General features: G+C 33.8%; 1 protein-coding gene across 1 annotated transcript; it reads left to right on the top strand.

The window, feature by feature from the left end:
- The first annotated feature begins 5,304 nt into the window (after positions 1-5,304).
- LOC145194560 (uncharacterized) lies at positions 5,305-19,935 on the top strand. The gene is given in 4 exon segments (XM_090067784.1): positions 5,305-5,378; positions 9,478-14,732; positions 14,735-19,145; positions 19,714-19,935. Coding segments are annotated over 3 exon segments (9,657 nt in total). The 5' UTR covers positions 5,305-5,378; positions 9,478-9,490; the 3' UTR covers positions 19,718-19,935.
- Positions 19,936-20,754: the final 819 nt, after the last annotated feature.

Here is a 20,754-nt window from a genome sequence, read left to right on the forward strand (position 1 = left end):
TACTAAAGTTCTTTTATAATTCTTTAATAAAAAAAAATTAACTACACGTGTCTACAAAGCAAACTATTTTAATATCCAACGTTCAAAATGAACAACTTTTCTAAGTTATTTTTATAAGAATCGTTATTCATTTAAATCTTTATCTGCGATCGTTTATCTATTTGTTTGAATACTTCGAAGTTAAAAGTTCTTTATTAATATTTTTTTAATTTTATCTTTTTTTTATATATATAAATTTATGCAAACTCTACAAATTAACATGACCAGTGTAAGGAATTCAAAGTTAAAGCCTTGTTTGCGACCGAATTTTGATCTGATAAAAGACGAAACTAATGTGGTAAGATTGTATCCTAAAGTGAAAATGTCATTCGGTTGTACCAACTCATTATTTGGAACAATAAAACGAGATGCTTGCGGTCTTGGCTTACAGTTTTTAAAAAAACACTTGTTTTTAATTTACAAGTATTTTCAAATTAAAACTTTTCCTTAAAAGAAAATTGAAAATTTACTGAAGTCTTAATTATGCAAACATTTAAAAAAAAAGTTTCCGAAAACAAAAGAACTTTTTAATTACTTTTTATTGCGCAATGTAATGGTTGCGCTTTTTTTCTTTTTTAGTTTATATACATAAAATATGACTCAACCAAAGCCTGCTTACAGGTATAAAAATTCAAAACTTATCTACATACCTTCACACTATTTTTTAAGTTGTAAGCACATTAGCGTTTAATTTAAGGCTAAAGGCTAAAATTAATGGCTTAAAATCATAACAATTGCGTAAGTAATTGTTATAATGGATGGTGATGTGGCAGCTTCTAGGCAGGTGCTGAGAAAGCGTCAACGAAAACCGAAATGGAGAAAGGGCATGCTGGAGATTCTTGTTGACGACATTTCAAAGCATAAAAATTTTCTAAAGCAGAAAGTATCGAGCGATAGAGTAAATGATGATAAAAAACTGGAAAACGGGTGTGGAAAAAAATGAGCGACGAAGTTTCCAAATTCAATATAACAGGCGCTACCAAAGAATTGCAGCAAAGCAGAGACAAGTTCACTGAGCTTAAATCTAGAGTGAAGCAGAAGGATTTCCCATGATATACCCCGTCTCACATCACTTGGCATTCAAATAAGTACTCTTCTTTGCATTGAAAAGATTTCGGCTATGTGAATCATCAGAAACAATGGTAAGTTCTTACTATTTTTTTTTTATATAGCTAAACTCAAACCTTATCCAATCTAAAAGTTTCGAAAAATTAAAATGTAAACGGTAAAAGTGTCGTCTCCAGTAAAGTCCATATACTCGCATTTTGGATTTCTTAATAATTAGTATTTTGTTTTCATTCAGTACAGAACAATAACGATGTAGGCTCAATCGAAGGAGCTGGTAATGAGACAAGTGATGTCACAGAATCCACTTTAATGAGAGATATAGCCCAGATCTTGAATGAAAATGAACTTGGAACTATGCCTCTAGGACAACGCAATGTGACGGAGGTTGGGACATTTTAGTATAGCACAAGTCGCAATGAAAACTTTTCTTCCTTTCATGGCACATATGAAAATAAAGGTGGTCAGTACAACAAATCTCGTAATTTTGTTTCAGATGAATGCTCAAATTGCATGTAGCAAGCGATGACATGATGGCACTCTACTAAAGTAGTATATTGTGGAAGAGTTAATCTGGACATTCACATGTGTAATTTTCTGAACAAAAATTGGGTTTACATTTTTAAACATTCGTGATAAAACCTTTTTTGGATGGGTACTCCACAAATACAAAAAATATCGAAGCTATCGATCCAGCGTGTGAGTATGGCATTGTTATCTTTTTCTGCACACAGAACGCATCGTCTCCAACTTTTGGACAAGTCTTTTTTCAAATTTTTATGTGAACGTGTTTCAAGATCTTTAAAAGTTGTGTAAAATTTAGACGGGTTTTCAAAATCGTATTTTCTCGAATAAGATATATTTTCGCGGTTTTCAAAATTGTAACACCGTGGTGTGACCTACCAAAGTCCTATGCTATGAGAAAGTCCCTAATATAGCAAATGATAAATTTTGTATATTATGAAACAAATATTTACTAATATTTTATAATTTTTAAATAATAACTAGATATCTAATTAAAATTAAAAAAATGTTTTCCCCAAATATTTATCTTACAATACATCATTTATAATTTGTTACATTTAGACTTTCTTAAAGCATAGGACTTTGTTAGGTCTCACCGCTATTGTACAAATAAAGAATATTTTCGCAGTTTTCAAAATTGTTTAAAGTTGTATAAATTCAAAAATGGCGTGTTTAAAAACTGTTTAAAATTTCTAACGGCTTTCAAATTCTCTTCCAAAAATATAACTATTTTCGAAATCGTTTAATTAAGCGAAACGAATGCGCACGAAAAGTAAACAAACGAACGTCGCGAACAATACTGGAGATTTGTCTCCGTTTCATTATTGGTGTGGCGGTATCATCATTATCATCCTAGTCTAAGTCATTATCATCATTTTGATTGCTCTCTGGGTCAGGTCTAGCTGCCATTTGCTCTTCCATGAAACGGTACTCCCAAATTAGTACAAGGGAGTTTAACAGATCGAGGTTCTCGTTGATGAAGACCAACTTCTCAGTAGTTTCTGGAGACAACCTGCATCTCCTTCCGTGGACTACATGTCTAGCTTCACTAAAGACCCCCTCACTTGAGCAACTTGAGGCTGGCAGGCAATACTCCCATGTAAGTCTTGCCAAGATGGGCATCTCTCTGCGATGTGTCCTCCAATAGTCAAGTACATCAACCTTCGAATCTAACATAGTTATTTCTCTGAATTTTTCCACTCAATGGTGATCAGAGGGCTCTCAACTGCAGCATTTCTCTGCCTGAATTTTGCAGGACAAAGTTTAAATGGAGAGAAGAAACTTAAACGTTTAGTAAACTTCGTAAAACTTCGCTTTCTTAAATCTAGAATTGTTTAACTTTAAATAATTTTTAACAAGTTTGTATAAGTTTGACTCGTCTCCCCGCATGGTATCGTATTCTCAAAATAAAGTTTTTATGATTTTGTTTGTTGATTGCATTAAGATTAAAGTTGAAGTATATTTAACAAATATTTAGTTAAATTGTTTTATATTAACTTAGTAATTGTTACCTCTGCTGCTGCCTTCCAGAATCCAGTCTCCCCATCAATAAGCTCCCCCATCTTCAATAAACTTATTGGTGATCTCATGTATCTTGCTGTTTTGTCACCGGTCTGCTATTGTAGGATGACTGACATCAACTTGTCAAAGTTCTCATCCCTGACACCATGAGCATGGAGTTGTTGGCCTGATTGAACCACTTTCATCAGCAATAGTCTCTAACTCCCTCAGTGCAGCTTTCAAATTTGAAGCTTGATCACACACAACAACCTAATTCTTGACCATTTTTAGTGGCTCAATACTTTTAAGTAAGTTGTCCAACTGAGCCATGAATGGATTATTGTTGCGTGAGGTCCAGATGTCATTGCTAATGGCAACTCTGCTGATGGCAATCTGCAGAATCCTGTAGAGGAGAGATAACTTGAAGCGAGTCATGCAGGCGCCACTTTTAACCGTAAACCACGAGTCAAAGTGGGCAACCAGTCTTTGGAACGGGATAGAGTCACACGTTGAGAAAGGTTGATTGTCAGTTTCAAGATAAATCATGAGCTCCATGTTCCCATAAAGTTGAATGGTACTCTGTGTTCTTTTTCTTTTCCTTTGTCATAAAAAAAATTGTATACATTTGATAACATTGAATTAACTTTGGATACCGTTGTTTACATCAATAAAAAATCATATAAATTTGACATGAAGTCGTACAACTTCGCTAGATCGCATTGTAGCATACATTACTTAACTAAGTTTTCAGTGCCAATTGTTTCAAATTCATCTTCTGCCTCTTCAACTTGCTTGTTCTCCTTGGCACCTTCTATCTCATCTCCTAACTTGATTTTGACATATTTTGATGTACTCATCCTTATTGTTGGACCGCAGGTGACTATTCTGGGTCGACGTTGACCCAGAAGTTATCTTTAGATCTTTCCTACAGATGATGTACACACCATAGGCCTTATCTCCCCTTCAGGATTTACTGCCAAACCCGTGATCGATGGCTCTTTAGCATATTTATTCGATGTTTTACAAAATTAAAATTGTGGTAAATAACATACCAGTTATAAGGTTTTCAAATTCGTTAAAAAAGCATATATAATATAATGTAAACAAATTTATACGATTTTCACAATCGTAAAAACTTGATTTAAAACTTTTTGCGACTCTTTAAATAAGTTTTAAATAAGTTTTAACTGCTTTTAAAGATTTTCAAAGTCGATTAAAAATTAAACTTACAACTTTTTATGGATGTCAACATCGTTTAATTAAGTTTTGTTCGAAGTTTAACGGATTTCAACATCGATTAATTTGAGAAACGTCGCCAATTTTACGGCTTTCAAAGTTGAACAAAAAAGATACGAGTTTGAAAACCGAAACTCGATTGTTTTATCTCTATTATGAAACTCCTCCAGCTCACGAAACAACACAAGAAACCCCTTCTTGGGTTTCAAGAAACAACTATGGGTCTTATCACAACTTCAAACCAAATAAAACAACACTTAAATATGTTATGTTCGATTCCAAATATAATATAGGGAAGCCGTACAAGCGTAACTCCAGCAGAAGAAATAAGGTTAAGTTGAACAAAGAAACTGTAAAAAATGCAATAAAGAGAAGAAAGAAATATACAATCATCAAAAAGGAATCAACATTAAAGATTAAAAAAAGAAAGGCAGTACAGCTATAGACATTTTCGATTGGCTTTGTTATCTTTGTGCAGAAGGTCCAAAGGAAAATACGATTCAGTGCTAAATACCCATTGTTATGCAGGTGTTTTCTTAGAGGGTATGACTTGAGCAGCCTTACCCTACACAAAACAGTTGTTTCCTGTTCCTGGAAATTTTGTGTTAGCATGCAAAATGATTAACTAAGCATTATTTTAGTGTAACAATGTGGTTTATCTCCAACGATATGGATAATACTATATGGATTTTATGAGACAAAAATTATTTTATCCATATGTTAATTTGCATAGCTATGTCGTTAAAATAACCATATTGCTTTTATGAGACATTGCAGGTTTTTTTACGCTAAACAATAGAATCTGCTACCAATTATTATTTTTAGATAAGCGGGCTAAACCCATTTCTAAGAACTAGAAAGTTCCAGGAAAAATGCATTGTAATAACGTGATAGGAATTAGTCATTAAAAAATTATTTTTAAATGTTTTTTTTTTTTGTTTTTTAGATTTGCTTCAACTGCTCTGAAGTTAATCGCCGAGAAGTGCTGTTTTTTTACTTTATATCACTTTTAGGTATTTTTTCTTTTTTTTTATCACTTTTAGGTATTTTTTCTTTTTTTTTTATCTTTTAGGTATTTTTTCTTTTTTTTTTTTATCTTGCATCTTTTTATCTGGTTAATCTCTAAAAAGGTTTCATTATTTAATTAATCAATTTTAATTAATTTAAGTAATTGGTAGCAAAATATTTCCCACATATCTCAACCTCCCTTTTTTTTACTTTTATTGTCGATTATGAAAGATAGTCGTGAGAGTAAAGAAAAATGATGCCCATTTTAACTTTAAAGAGTTAAACCGATAAAGAGGCCAGCCCAGCTAGAAAAAGCCAGGCTGACCTCGATATCATTTTTTATTTTTTAGGCTAAAATTCATACAAACGCAATTTTAAAACTGGTTCGTTTTCCGGGCTAGCTCGGCAAAACGGGCTAGCTCGGAAAACAGGCTAGCCCTTCTCCATATAAATAGGCCCTTATTTATGAAAACTCTTGATAATTTTTATGCAACAATATTTTTTGACATTAACTTTTATTGCCCTTAAGTCGATCTAATAGACTTTTCTGCTATAAAAATAGCATCAACAGCATTTTTTGTAACAGCTTTAGAATTTACAGGCCTGTCTACTTTTCTTTTATAATTTCTCATATCTGTAGATCTATAGTGTTATATAACTTAAGTGAATTTACGGCTAATGCGAAAAGTTGTAAGTGTGTCAACTTACTCCTGTTGCCAACTTGCCCCGGTCTCCCCTATAAGTCTAAAAGATAATAATTCATAGGAACAACAAATGTTAATGAAATGTACATGTAATTTAGGTTCTATGAACATGCATTTTATGTAATCAATTACATCATCAATTTTTTCAAAGTTGAAAGTTGAATAAATCTCATTACAAGGATATGTATTCAAGTTCCTTGTTTAACTTTGCTGGTTTAACCCTCTAAAAACCTCTTAAAATGGTTTTAAAATTATTTCCTTTATTGCACACACGTGTCAATAATGCCGTTAAAGTTTTTGTAACCTTGATCTACTTATTCCGTTTGTTGCATTCCGTTTGATCCATTGAGTTTTGTATGACTTTAAGCAATACACATAAAAACAAAAACTAAATGTTTAAGAAATTTCAAACACGAAAGTTTCTAAAACAATTTCTTTACTTTGTGTAACAAACAAGAAAAACAACATTTTTGAAAAATATAAGATTACACTTTATATTTTTCACAAGTGCTTTTTTTTCTTCATGTTTATACTACTGGCAACGCTGGCGATTTTCCATTTTTTGTGGAGAATAGAAAAAGCCATCAGTTCTGACCTTTAATTCTAGCATAAATATCTGGGCAACTGAATCAGCAAATACGCTAATTTAAACTGGAAATTACGTTTGTGCAATAAATATGTTTTAGGCATTCCTAAACGTCCATAAGCCTGACGATAAATGAGCCAAGCATTCGCTAGCATCGTGCAATGGTCTGTCAAAATATGTTCAAATGCCGCTGTTTTGAACTCATTGAAAAGATTCTTTGACAATGAAGCAACTATAAAAACCTATACCTCTCATAATTTCATTGTACAGCTTTGTTACTGCAGGCTGCTGGACCAGAACATAAGTTGACTTGGTTTCTTCATGTTCCCTTCACAAACTGTTTAGAGTTGTTGAACTTTCACCTGTATGGGATCATCATCTCATCAATATTGTTATTTTCTTGAGCCATAACTATTAAAAAGTTAACTCTAAACAATATTAGCTATCGTCTCATTTTTCTAAACTTGTCAATCTTTTTTTCACCGGAAACCAGATTTCGTTATTAACGAAACAATTGGAAAAGAGACATTAAAACCTACTTGGACTTGTCACTCAAGCAACTGGCTCATAGCGAATTTATGTTTTCCAATAACACATAACAACATATATCTTTGCTAGACCCATTCTTTAAAACATGCCTATGACTAGCTCTATTTCTTTTTTGTTTGTGTCGATATTTTTCCCAGACTTTTCCAAATTGCATTAATTGGTATATTTTATTACCGAATCTAGCATATGGTTGGTTAAAAATTTCTTTAAAAATTTATTGAGGATTGAACTTCATAGTTTTCATGAGGCTCTAAATTTCTGCCCCTAAAAACTGAGTCTGGTTGATTGAACTATTCTTTTGTTCACTCATAAGCTTTCTCTTACTCCTAACAGAGGCAGCTGATGTAGATAGCACCGGTCTCGTTGTCCTCATTAGAAAGAGAATTCAGCTCTTGCATATTCTCCAGAATTAAGAACCAGACCCTATTTCCTTAGGGTCTGGCTCTTAATTCTCATCATCTGTAGAATCATTATCCAAATCACTATCTTCGAAATGAATTTCACCTAAAATATCCAGAACTTGTTGTACTTTGATATTCTTTTAGGATGGAACTGAAATTCCTCTGCAGAGAATAGGAAAAATTATAATAATAAAGTTTAAAAAAAACATATTACAGATTTAAAGGGGGCTTCCATAAAGTACGTACGCAGGTATAGGGGGAGGGGTTACTAAAAAACGTACAAATGCGTACAAGGGGAGGCGGTGCGTTCAAGACAGCGAGTACGTGCGCGGTTTGACTATCTTTCTCAAGAATTATTCCTAAAACTTGATCTGTATGTTAACAAAAAGCAATGATTTTCTCAAATGCAAAAAATCGATGTTTTGTTTTTTTTTTGATTTCGGTTACAGAAAGTAGCAGAGTACATGCCTGTTTTCCATAACATATTCAATTTATTTAAGTCACCATTTGTGGAAATATAAAAGGCTAAATATAAAATACTCGTAACACGAACCCTTTCAAAGTCATTTTTGTTTCCTTTTATCTAAAACTGCCCGTTTTTTAGTTAATACAGAAAAATGTCTAACTAAAAATGTAGATCTTTTTTGTATTAAATGTTTTGAAAATATTTTTTTTGGGGGGTGGAGGGTGAGGTCTAAATATTGCGTACGTATGCAGAAGGGAGGGGATGGTTAAAAGCGTATAAGTGCGTACAAGGGGAAAGGGGGGTCCTAATACATTGATTTTACTGCGTACGTATTTTACGGACGTCCCCTAAATTAAAAGACTAAAATAAGAACCATTAAAATGTCATTTTATGAGCATTTGGTTGTTTTATTGAGTGCTCTTTTATAATTACAGTAATAACTATTGACGACACTCTAAATCTACATATTATTTATCCCTAAAACCCAATGGGTTACCCATGACTCAACGATTTTAAAAAAAGTTATAACTACATAAAAAATATAAATTCCATTTCAAATAACGTCTGGTATAAATCATTTTCTAATTAACATGAGGGAAATTTTTCAAATACAACTCGTGCTGATTTCAAATAACGTCTGGTATGAATCATTTTCTAATAAACATGAGGGAAAATTTTGCAAATACAACTCGTGCTGATTTATCAAAGATTTATGCTACTTCTTGTGTCGTAGAAACAATTTTAACTCATCGTGTGAAATATTTTTTGTTGGAACTTTTTATTTGTCGTCACAGCTATTTCAGAGCTGCGATAACGAAGTGTTAGGAAAACTGTGTTCTAATTCTTTCTCTCAAGAGCGTAAAACGTGAAGAATTGTGATTTTTACAAGGTTAATGATGAAACAAGAAAAGTAATCGGAGGCCGGCAAAGAAAACAATACAAATAACATAGTTTACTAAGTAATTTAATTGTATGAGACGATGGCTAAATAATTTGAAAAAAATGTTTTAAATGCTATAATATAGCATTTAAATCATTTTTTTCAAATTATTTCAAATTATATAGCATTGCTATATTGTCGTTAAAAAAACAGATGTAAGCTATAATACAAAAGTTGACAGTCAAGCATTCAAAAATTCGGTGTGCAAAGTTTCAATATTTGAAAAGTGATCTGCTTCTGTAATAATGATAATATTGTGTAGAAAATTATATAATTTAATATTTCAGATATTTTAAGGTATGAAATAGAGATTAAAATAATAAATATATTAGCTTCTTTCATTCCTTTCTGCATCAAAAAAGTTTTAGGCCAAATTTTTTAGTTAAAGATTGATGTAATTAAAGTCTTTAATGTCAGTTAAATCAACCATACTCAACAAACATTATTTTTTCTTGAAGGAAAAAACTAAAAATGGAGGAGAATGAAGAGTTTGAGTTTCTACTCCGCAACATTTTTCTACCTCGTCGATTACAGCTAACGGCAGAAGAGACAAAATTTTCAGGAGCTTTAGTCCAATTCACATTTAACTCTATAGCCAGTTTAAAAACGCCTATTTTGGCAATGAAATTAGTTCGAAACACTATGCAAACATGGGCAAATGTCCAAAAAGATTCCGTAAAGGAAAAGCATGTTTGGAAGACACTTAAAGTACTGCAGCCAGGACAAACATTTGCAATTTTCATTCGTGCTCAAAACTCCATGATGACCATAACAAGATCTAACAGTGATAAAGACTATGCTCTTATGAGTGTTTCAAGAGCTTCAGCGTCTAACAAAAAAGTTATGACTGCAGGTGATTTGTTTATTACATTACCTGAGCGTGCGGTTAGGATTCCCTTTCGTCGTTTTTTAAGCAAAATATTCGCTTGTCAAGTTGCTGCGCTGTGTAATAACGTGTTTGAAGAAACAATAAAACAGATGTCAAAAGCTAGCATCAACCATCCAGACTCTCGTAATGTGGCTAAGCCCTTTTTTGTTATATCATGGCTCTTTGGAGCGATGTCTGGTACGATAAAAGCAGCTGATGATTTTAAACGTGTGCAAAAGGTAATACGGGATGATGTTATTTCTGTTAAAGGCTCTGAAAGACCCTGGCGTCGTTCTGGAGAATGGATTACAATCAAAAGCGTGCTTCATGTTATGTTGGCAACTGAACTGGGATCAGACGAAGGAACAATAGTATATAAATCACTAATGATTCACATCATGGTACATTTCCTAGACAATCTTCCAGATTCTTTTGAAGATAATGATGTTCTCATGCAAATGCTGAGCAAAGTAAGTAGATGAATGGCAAAACTGAGAAATCGCATTAAAAATTTCAATAAAGTCAATGTTGGTGACAATCGTGCATTAACCAAGGATATAATCCAATGGGTTTCAAATATTTTTCAGGAAAGTTGTAAAGTTTTGCAAAGAATTCGAGAAATTGTAGACAATCGATGGAAAAACTACGCAAAGGCTTGTGGTGAATTGGTGCAGATTAACGTTTCAAGACTTAATGCACGTCATCATTCAGTCCATAACATGAGTGAGACTGCACTTTACCGTATGAAACAAGCATTCCAAGAAGTGGAAGATCATAACTTTCAAGTGCCGATTCCTTCATGTTTTAAGCGCTTTAATAAAGAAACTACACTATTTGATATAAGTTTTCTAGAATCTGCTGACCCAGATAATGTATATGAAGAAAACGTATGGGATTTTGAAATGTGGGTGAGAAACGTTCTGTGGGAAGATTTTGACCTGAATGTTTCGCAGTTCTTAACACAGAGTGCTGAAATATTTAATTTGTTTCAGAAATATCTCGACATTAGTATAGCTTTGTACAAGGATGATCCACTTGGATCAAGCCGAATGGTACTGACAATATTTCTGATTCTTGCCGCACTAGATAATATCGCATTAACAGAATGGCCAATGATGCTTGAATATCACAGTAGCATTGATGAATCCATTTTTGGTGGACTGTTGGTTCCACTTTTTGATGAGATGAAATATCTGTATGCCGTTCAAAAGTACTTTAGATCCAGAAACAAACCTGGAACTTATCCATCCATTTTATCAAAAATGTCTGAAGATTCTATTGGACCAAGAATTGCCGCTGAAAATGAAAAAATGCAGCTTAAAAGAAAAGAAATTTTATTCCATGTTGAACAACAGAGGCAACTTAAAGCCGAAGAGCTTAAAAGAGAAAAAAAGCGTTATATTGACTTAATGTCAGAATATCATGCAGCAACTCATAGTTATTTCTGTAATAATAATAATCGTTGGAAATGTTCAAAATGCGTACTACTCCAACAAGCCAATTCAATCCGAGTTGATGTTTATGAAGACCCAATACCAACGGATTGCATTTGGAAGCAAAATATGATCGTCTTTGAATTGAGTATTCCAACAAGTATTCGTTGCATCCGAGATGCTTTGTTTTTGGTGCACTATGAGCTATGTGAAAAAAAACTTTTTGAAACAGAAAGTAAGCAGCTATGGAAGCTTCACCCACAGTTGAATAAATGGATCAGCTCAGAATGTATGCTATCCATGCCATCTATAGGAAGCAGCGCTGTTTTGTTTTCTAAAAACTATTTTAGTAGAAAATACGTTGATGACGAATCTTCTATTGATAGTTTTCTTAAGCCTTGTCCTACCATCAAAATCTTTTATCCAATTAAACATCAAGAAAAACTTGTTAAATATCTAGAATATAATGTTGCCACTGTAAAAACTGTGCAATATACGTTTCGCACAATGAAAGCGTGGGACCAACCATATGATATAAATCTGACATGGATTTCGGAAACTACTCATACAGAGAACGAAGTCTTAGCATCTCAAGGAAAATGTCCTTTGAATCTTGACATCAACGAGTTTAAGGTATTTGGATCGCTTCGTGCTGGTCATCGATTGCAGCTACGAAATCTACTAAGGGCTTTAGAAACGCGTACTTTGAGTTTTGAAAGATCATCTGTGTTTGCCTTGTTAGCACAAGCATTATGGCAAGTGGGACCTGCAGATCAGTCGACAATTTACAATCCTGTTCTTTCTTTTGAGTCTCACATTGATCTCCGAAATGATGGATTTTGTTCTGTCCTAATTGAATGCCTTTCGCATTATTTGAAAAGCATCAAAAAAAATTGGAAGAAACACAACCAACTTCAAATCGGAATCATAATTGCGTTAAGAATGTATTCTTTGTCAAGTGATGCAACACGTTTGAAAGCAAATTCCGTTCTAATGCAATGTCGTAAAATTGCTGAAAAGTGGGCTAATGAAATTGAAAAAATAATCTCATCAATGAACGTTACCACAACAGGAGATGTTGAGAAAGTTCGCTTCAAATTGGTTGATGTTGCAGCTTTTGCGGCACTTACTTTCGATGTGGATAAATGCTATGGACATCAAGTATTTAACAAAGACACACTTGTTTCATGGCTTCGCGCAATTTCTCGAATTCATGACAATATTCTTCTGAATAAATGTTCTCTTGATGTAGAAAGAATAAATCTGCTTCGACGAGTCCGACTCACAGGTTTGCGTTTCCAAAATATTGTAAGTGAAATATTAGCTTCAAATAGCACGGAGATATTCGATAAATTTCTTTGTTTAATTTGGTCAGATTTCTGTAAAGGTAAATGTAGAGACTCTTGGATGCCATATGTACAACCTGCCCATCAATGGTACCACAATATTTTTGAAGTTTCAGCTAATAGGTCAGTAACATTGCAAATAAATATTTTGAGTGGTAAATTTTTAGTCGACGGAAATCCAGTCGGTCGACTTCCAGATTCAATTGCCAAATCTCCAGATTACGCACGGATTTTCTCTACCAGCATTTTTGAAGTACAACCAGTCGCTGAAAGACCAAACACATTTGTAACCCTGCATAAGCTACAAGGCTCTACCTTCACATTTTCTCTCCAAAACTACGGTCTTGTTGTTGTTGAACGTCTACAAGAAGGAGATGAGTACGAACTCATTCCTAATGAGGTGTTTAATGAAGATTTTCCGGATCTCTTTCATTCCAACTATAGCCATTGGTTATGTAAACAGACCAGGGTTCTATATTTTCGACCGGTTAAATTTAATGATAGTAATTTCTTTCAGACAAACTTTAATAAGCATTTTCCTTACCAATTTGATTTAAAGCAGAAAACTCTGTTTGATTTACAAAGGAAACGTTATTTAATTGACTTTCGCAGCGACACTTTCAACGAAGTTTTTAATTGCGGCGGCATGCGTCGACTGGAGTTTAAAAAGTATGTCCACTTATGGCTACACCTTAAAGAAAATAATACTGAACAAAAAGTAGAACATTTTACATTAAGCGTAGAATTACCTCGAATGGATCTTTGTTTTTTAGTTGATGAAAAAACTGGTAAATTATTTTCACGTGAGCATGATGGATTGGTTGTTGCTGAATACCAGGGTGATTTTGGAACGTTGGTTGGGTTGAAAAATGGAATTTTATTGTAAGAGAACGAACCGCTGGCTCATACAAATTATCTAAGTCATAGGGTATTGCTGCTACCATATGCAGAGAAAATAGAGTTTGGCGAAACAAAGAACGCTTGTGGCCAAAGTGTAATAATTAAGTTTGATAAACTTTTATCTCCTCCATGTTTCTCTTACTATCTCGACAACCGACTTTGTGAGATTCGAGGTCCTGCTAGTCAAGAAGCTTGGCTTTATCTTGCTCATCTTCACGCTATGACTTCTAGTTCGCTTCCAGATCCTTTTACAGGATTGACAGGAAGTGAATCTTCAATGCGCTTGTTTCAGATTGGACGAACATTTTCCTGCAAGTCGTTAACACAAAATGCGTTTCATACTTTAGAGTGTATTTCAAAACTAGCAGCAAATCGCACTTTTTATCCAACACACTTAAAGTATACACAAACTGTCACTTGGTTGCCTAATCTCCAATCATCTTATGGATACGAAGGACTGGTTTTGGCTTCCAAGATTTTGTTCAACAATGCAGAAAGATGCCAACAATTTTTTGCATCAAACATTCAGGAAAATTTAAAAGATGAAAATATTAATGAGGAGAATATGTTTCTTGTTAAACGAGCATATTGGCGTCATAGGAGCCACCTAAACCCATGCGCCCGTTTAAATGTTGACAACGAACAAACGATTGGTGGTTCTCCGTTAAGACAAAGAGCCTGGGCATACAAAGATGATGAGAATAAAATAAACGTAAAAATGTCCAGAATTTTTACTGAAACTTATTATAAATGGAAGGGCATAGGGTTGGATCTTTCAACAAACTTGTGGCAAGTTATTCAAAAGGAAGAGCACCTGAAACAGCCAGATAATGTTTCATTTATTTCGGTGTTGACATGGCGCAAAATCACACTTCCAGACAGTTATTTGAAATTGTATGAATTAGCTCAGAGCGTTTATGAAGAGAAGTTCTGTCGATTTGAATTTTCCTTGTTATTATCTTTTCTAGCATTTCAAAACGCAAACACCAACCTTCTGTTTAGTCTATTAGCAGTTGCAATACTGGGAATTAACATAAAGCCACCGATTGTTAGAAATTATGATTTCCTTAAAGAAACAAATTTTGATATGGAAGCAATTCATTCAGTAATTAAGGAAGAAACAAAGTTAATTGAGTTGTACGCTTCTCAACAATCATTTAGTTATTCAAAAAAAAAATAAAGAAAATGTATAAAAGCTGTAAAGAAACTTCAAGAGATATTCTTGGAGGCATTGCTAAGAGCCAGTGGATTTTGAAACAGAAACATGTTGACTTTAATTCATCCTGTGAAGATATCGTTAATGTTGAAGGTTTAGAGGAAAAGATTAATGATTTGTTTAAAAGATGGAGGAATAATGATACACTGAAATCTTTTTTTACTAACATTGAGGTAGAAATTCGTAACCGGCTGCCGTCTCTTCAGCTTCCAATTATCACTCAATCATGCCTAGATGTTTCTGTTTCTTCCTTTACAATTAATAAGAATGTTCATAGTGATAATGATTTTAACGGTGATGCATTTCAAACCTCTCTAAATGACCTGATCTTTCCAATCGTAGATCTCCCTGTAAATGAGGATGCCATCGTCTTATACAGAAAACAATCTATTGTAAATCATAAAAAGGTACACAATAATGTCAAGAACAAAATCCGTTTTCAAACAATGTCGTCTCTTTTCGATGAATCAGTAGTTAACAACGATGCCGTATATCAATATATGCGCAGTTCTATGGAAACAAGCTTGGATGTTTTCAGTAAAACCGAAGAGCTTGCTTTGAAAAATGAGTCTAAAGATAAAGATTTTGTGGAAGGATGTCAAAGTTGTATAAATAAAAATGTTTCAAATTCAAGACTTTGGTGGGGGGAAGTGATATCTGCTATGAAACCACAAAGTAATGATGATGTGGGTAATGCTCTTGTTGCTGGGGGACTATGGAGAAGATTTAGTCCGGTTTCGATCATTCTTTGTGTTCTACCATTAACCTCGTTTTCACGCATGTTGCTTGCTATTGATGATAAGGACGAAATCCCACAACGCGTTGTTGACCGTATTGGAGCAATTATTGTGTGCTGGACAGCCGAACAACGTGCTATTCGGTGTCTTAAACTAGTTCGCAAGAAATCTGCGCCTGTATTGCTTTCTTGTGAAATGAATAATTTAGGACACGAAAATTGGATTCCTTCAGAACATCCTGAATGGCTCATTCTTGAACTTGAGGGAGACTTTTTAATTCGTCCTATTCAGGTTGATGTTGCTCAAAGCATGTTGAATGCAACCGAGAACTTTGTCCAGCAGCTGAACATGGGAGAAGGAAAGACCAGCGTGATTGTTCCTTTACTGGCAGTTTCTCTGTCTAATCCACATCAAATGGTTCGAATAACGGTTTTACGCTCTCTTTTGCTCACTAATTTAGAAACACTTGCGAATAAGCTTGGTGGACTTCTAAACAGGCGAGTTTACACTATGCCATGTCGCCGTGATATTAAGTTAAATGCTAAAGAGATTCTAAGCATTCACCAAGAATGTCTTGCTGGGCGTGGAATAATGCTGACAACGCCTGAATACCGATTATCTCTGGATCTGAAGACATTGGAACATTGTCGTAAAGGTGATACAGATGCAATACAGCTTTACGAGCTGCGTTGTTGGCTTCGAAAGTACGCGCGCGATATCTTAGATGAAGCAGACGAGATAATGAATGTGAAATATCAGGTTGTTTATACCCTAGGTGATCAGTTACTTGTTGATGGTGGTGAATCACGATGGATAATTGCCCAGGCGGTTCTAAAATTAGTTAATAGATTCGCAAGCGAACTTTTACAACAATATGGAAAAGAGTTTATTGAATATAAAACAGATGAGAAACGTGGTCGTGAAGCATTTTCAAATATTCGATTTCTTAGCACAAATATTGATATGTACCAAACTTTGTGTTGTTTAATTGTTGACTCAATTATTGAAAACAAAGTTCCAGAAGTTTCCGTAGCAGCAAAGCTGGGTCAACAAGACAAAACCTATTCTCGAAAGTATATTCTCTCCAACAACATAAACCAAGAAAAAGAAGTTATTGACCGTTTAAATGAGCTTTTTGTTGAGAACCCAAAGTTAAAAGAAGAATTATTGATTTTAAGAGGAATACTTTGCTTTGAAGTCTTGCATATGGCTTTACAAAAACGTTGGCGCGTTAATTTTGGGATCAATCCTGTAAGCACATCTACTCAAATGGCTGTACCATTTCGTGCTAAAGATGTTGCGGCAGAAAAAACAGAGTTTGGTCATCCAGACGTAGCAATAATTCTGACTCAAATTAGTTACTACATGAGTGGGCTAAATGAGGCTCAGATGAATGATGTGTTTAAACATTTAGACAACTGTTCATACAAAAATGCTGAGTATGAGCGGTGGATTGAAGCTCACGGAATCCATAGAGTGTCCAAGGGTTTGCATACTTTAAACGGTGTTAATCTGGATGATACTCAGCAAAGAAAACAGTTGTATTCTTTACTTTGTTATAATATGAATGTGATAAACTTCTGGTTAAATTGCACTGTTTTTCCACGTGAATCAAAACAGTTTGCTCATAAGATTTCAATGTCAGCGTGGGATCTTTGTCTTTCCATAGGTGAGTTTGGAAGCGGATCAGTAAAGCCAACTACAGGGTTTAGCGGCACAAACGAATCTCAGCTGCTATTACCACTAACTATTAAACAAAAGGATTTACAACAGGTATTAGGTACAAATGCTATGGTTATAAGTTATTTACTACAACCTGAAAATAACTCCTACCATCATTTTGATTCATCCGCACAGACATTAGAGGAAGATATTCTGAACAAAGCTGTTGAAACTGGTGCTCGTGTGTTGCTCGATGTGGGCGCACTTATGCTTCAGATGGATAACGAAAAGGTTGTTCGAGAATGGCTTTTGAAACTTTCTGCAACTATGCAGGTATCTGCTGCTGTGTTTTTTGGGAAAGACGATAGATTAACGGTATGTGACCGAGAGGGTCGTCAATGCCCATTCACAGTTTCTCAGTATTACAATCAGCTTGATAAGTGTATTTTCTATCTTGATGATATTCATACTCGAGGGACAGACTTACAATTTCCCTTTAAAACTCTTGCATGTGTTACGTTGGGTAAAGGGCTGACAAGAGACCGTCTTGTTCAAGCTTGTATGCGTATGCGGTTACTCGGGAAAGGTCATTCTGTATTCTTCTATGCTCCAAATGACGTTCACTTGTCGATAAAAAAACAAATGGAATCTAATGACAGAGAACCACAAGCTGCTGACATTCTTAGGTGGGCAATTGAAAACAGTTGTGGCTCTATACGGGACGGACTTTTGAATTGGGCTTCTCAAGGACTTGTCCGTTCTTTGAAGGAAGCCGCTGAGTCTTCCATCAATCATAAAAGTCTTAAAATGCATAAAACAACTTCTGATGATCTAAAAAATCTTGGTATGAGATGTACCGAAGATGAGACGACACAGCTATTCCAATTTTATGGAGGATCTCGTTCATGGGAATCCGTACCGTCAATTATAGAAAAGAGTCTAAGTAAGAGTGTTAAACGTGCTGAAGAGCTTTTTGTCAATGAATGTGATTCAGCTGAAAACTTTAGTAATATAGTTTTATCAATTGGAACAAGGATTGTTTCTCGCTGCAACGAATATGTAAGTACATATAAACGCTTCGCTAACATTCTGGACGAGGAGCAGGAACGAGAACTTGAAGTTGAGTTGGAAGAGGAACGGCATGTTTATCTACCTGGTCCTCAAATCCCACATAAACCTACTGTTTCGCAAGAGCTCATTTCTTTAGCCAAAACAGGGTTTTTGAAAAAGATTCCCTACCTTGTTGATATCATCAATGTTAATAAAATCTTTGATAACACTAATCGACTTTCGAAGTTGTTTCTAAGGGATGGTTGGAATCCTGGCCTTCTAGTCACTAAGGAATTTATCACGGTTATTGAAAGTTCTAATATTGAAGAAGGAGACAACTTTCTTTTTGAGGTTTTTTGGGTGGTTATAGTAGCTCCAAAGCCACATTTGAACAGGACGTCATATATCTTGATTAGTTCATTTGAAGCAAATGAACTGCTTCCGATTCTACATTCCGCTGAACAAACTCGAGGTGTAGGACTGCACGTGTTTATCCCTCGTCTTCGTCGTGGTCAAAGTATTTTAATTAATCAAGGCGCTCTGAGTATTCCAAATTCTATATCGCCAGTTATAGATAATTTTCTGATTGCTCAACTTTCTGTGTTAAGTGGTAATCTATTTTTTGACACTAAACAAGATGAAGATGCTTATTGTGAGTTTCTTAATATTTTGCTACACTCTTCAAGCTTTGAAGCAAATAATGAAGACTCTTCATGCGCTGAAGCAAAAAATGACAAAATGTACGATTTTCAACCACATACACATTCAAATCAAAAAAGACCATGTGCAGTTGACATGATACAAAAATCCCCAGCAAAGATGGCAATTGAAATATTACGTACACGTGGGCGTGCTGTGCATACAACTTCATCACATGTTTGCCTTTTACTTTTTCATGATTCCCGAACATACAAGTATGTCCGATTTACTATTTTATTTAAATAAGTGTAATAAATATATTACACTTATTTTTATCACATCACAATACATTATGGTGCAGAAGAAAATTTTTTTTTCGTCACAATGATTTCATGTTTAGACGTATTTCATAGCATACATTTGAATTTATTGTTCAAATTAATGTCATATTTCATGATATGCACTATTCTTATTATTCTAATTCTATGTCTTATTTATTTCTTATCTCTTAAAAATACGCTTTTTTTCTCCCGGTTGATTAAAGTTTCCCGGTTGATTAAATTTTCAACTTTTTTTTTTTTAATTTCAATTCATGTCGTAAATGATTCTTCTGATGAATTTGTGACACGCGGTTTGTAGGTTTAATAGAAAAATCAAAAAGATTAGATAAACAGTAAATAGCAATAATCATAGCAATAATAGCTATTTTTTAAATGTTTTCGAACTTGCAAGTATTTGCATTTTGTTACTTTTTTTTATTTTGCGTCACTTGTACAAACTTTTTGAAATATTTGACGAGTTTACGTATCAATTTTCTATTTTTCAAAATATTTGTGTTTACAGATAGGCTTCAGACAAAAAATCAAAATGGGTAATGGTAAATAAGTGGAAGATTTACGGCCGAGCTTAATTAGAAGTCATTACACTGCTGCGAGTCAAAAATATTGCCGACTAATTTTTCTTCGTCATTATTATGTAATCATTTTAGTATAGTATAGTTGATTACTAAAGTAACCAAAAATAAGCATTATTTTAATAATATAAAAATTCGTATTTAAAAAAAAATTGCATATTTTGAAGACTTTTTTTTCAACGGGTTTAGAAATTTCCTAGTAAACATTTATTCTCCGTTGTTTTACTGACGCCTACCTTTCAACAACCCTTTTTAAATCAATTTTGTCCAACATATCTTTATTAGTATTAAGAAGCATTACATTTTGAAGTCGATCAGCGTGCATTGTGGATCTTAAATAGTTTTTTATCAACTTTAGTTTGCTAAATGTTCGTTCATTTGATGATGTACTTATAGGTGCTGTTAACATTAATCTTAATATTTTATTTATAGTTGGCAAGATTTTCTTGTGCATTTCTGATACATTAAAAATATCTGATAAATTTGAAATATCTTTACAATGATGAACCAACACTAAAAATTGAGAATAAATTCCTTCATAATCTTAGCTGCATAATCTTAGCTGCATCACAGCCTGGAGGAAATAATTCTATAATTTTTTTAAAGCCATCTACTAAGTATTTGGTACATAATGGTGCTTTTAATAAATTAAATAACGGTTCAATGGCTGAAATACATTTTTTTAAATGCTCAGAAGACAAACAAACTAGAGAATCTAAAACTTTTTTGAACTCTGATCTATAAAATGTATGAAAATTTATAAACCGGTAACCGACAATAAATCATATATAGTTGACCTTTCTCCTACAATCGAAACGGGATTATGATTAGCTCTTAAGACTTTTAAAAGTACGATTAACTTATTATACGATTAACTTTTAAAACTTAAAATTGTAAGTCTTAAAAGTTAATCGTAATAGTTTTAAAAAACTTAAAATGCTGTAAAAAATTGAAAGTCAATATTTTAAAAT

Source organism: Hydra viridissima, unplaced genomic scaffold (genome assembly GCF_058129835.1).
Source record: "Hydra viridissima isolate aposymbiotic clone 2 unplaced genomic scaffold, HvirCarnegie_v1 scaffold_12, whole genome shotgun sequence".
NCBI lineage: Eukaryota > Metazoa > Cnidaria > Hydrozoa > Anthoathecata > Hydridae > Hydra > Hydra viridissima.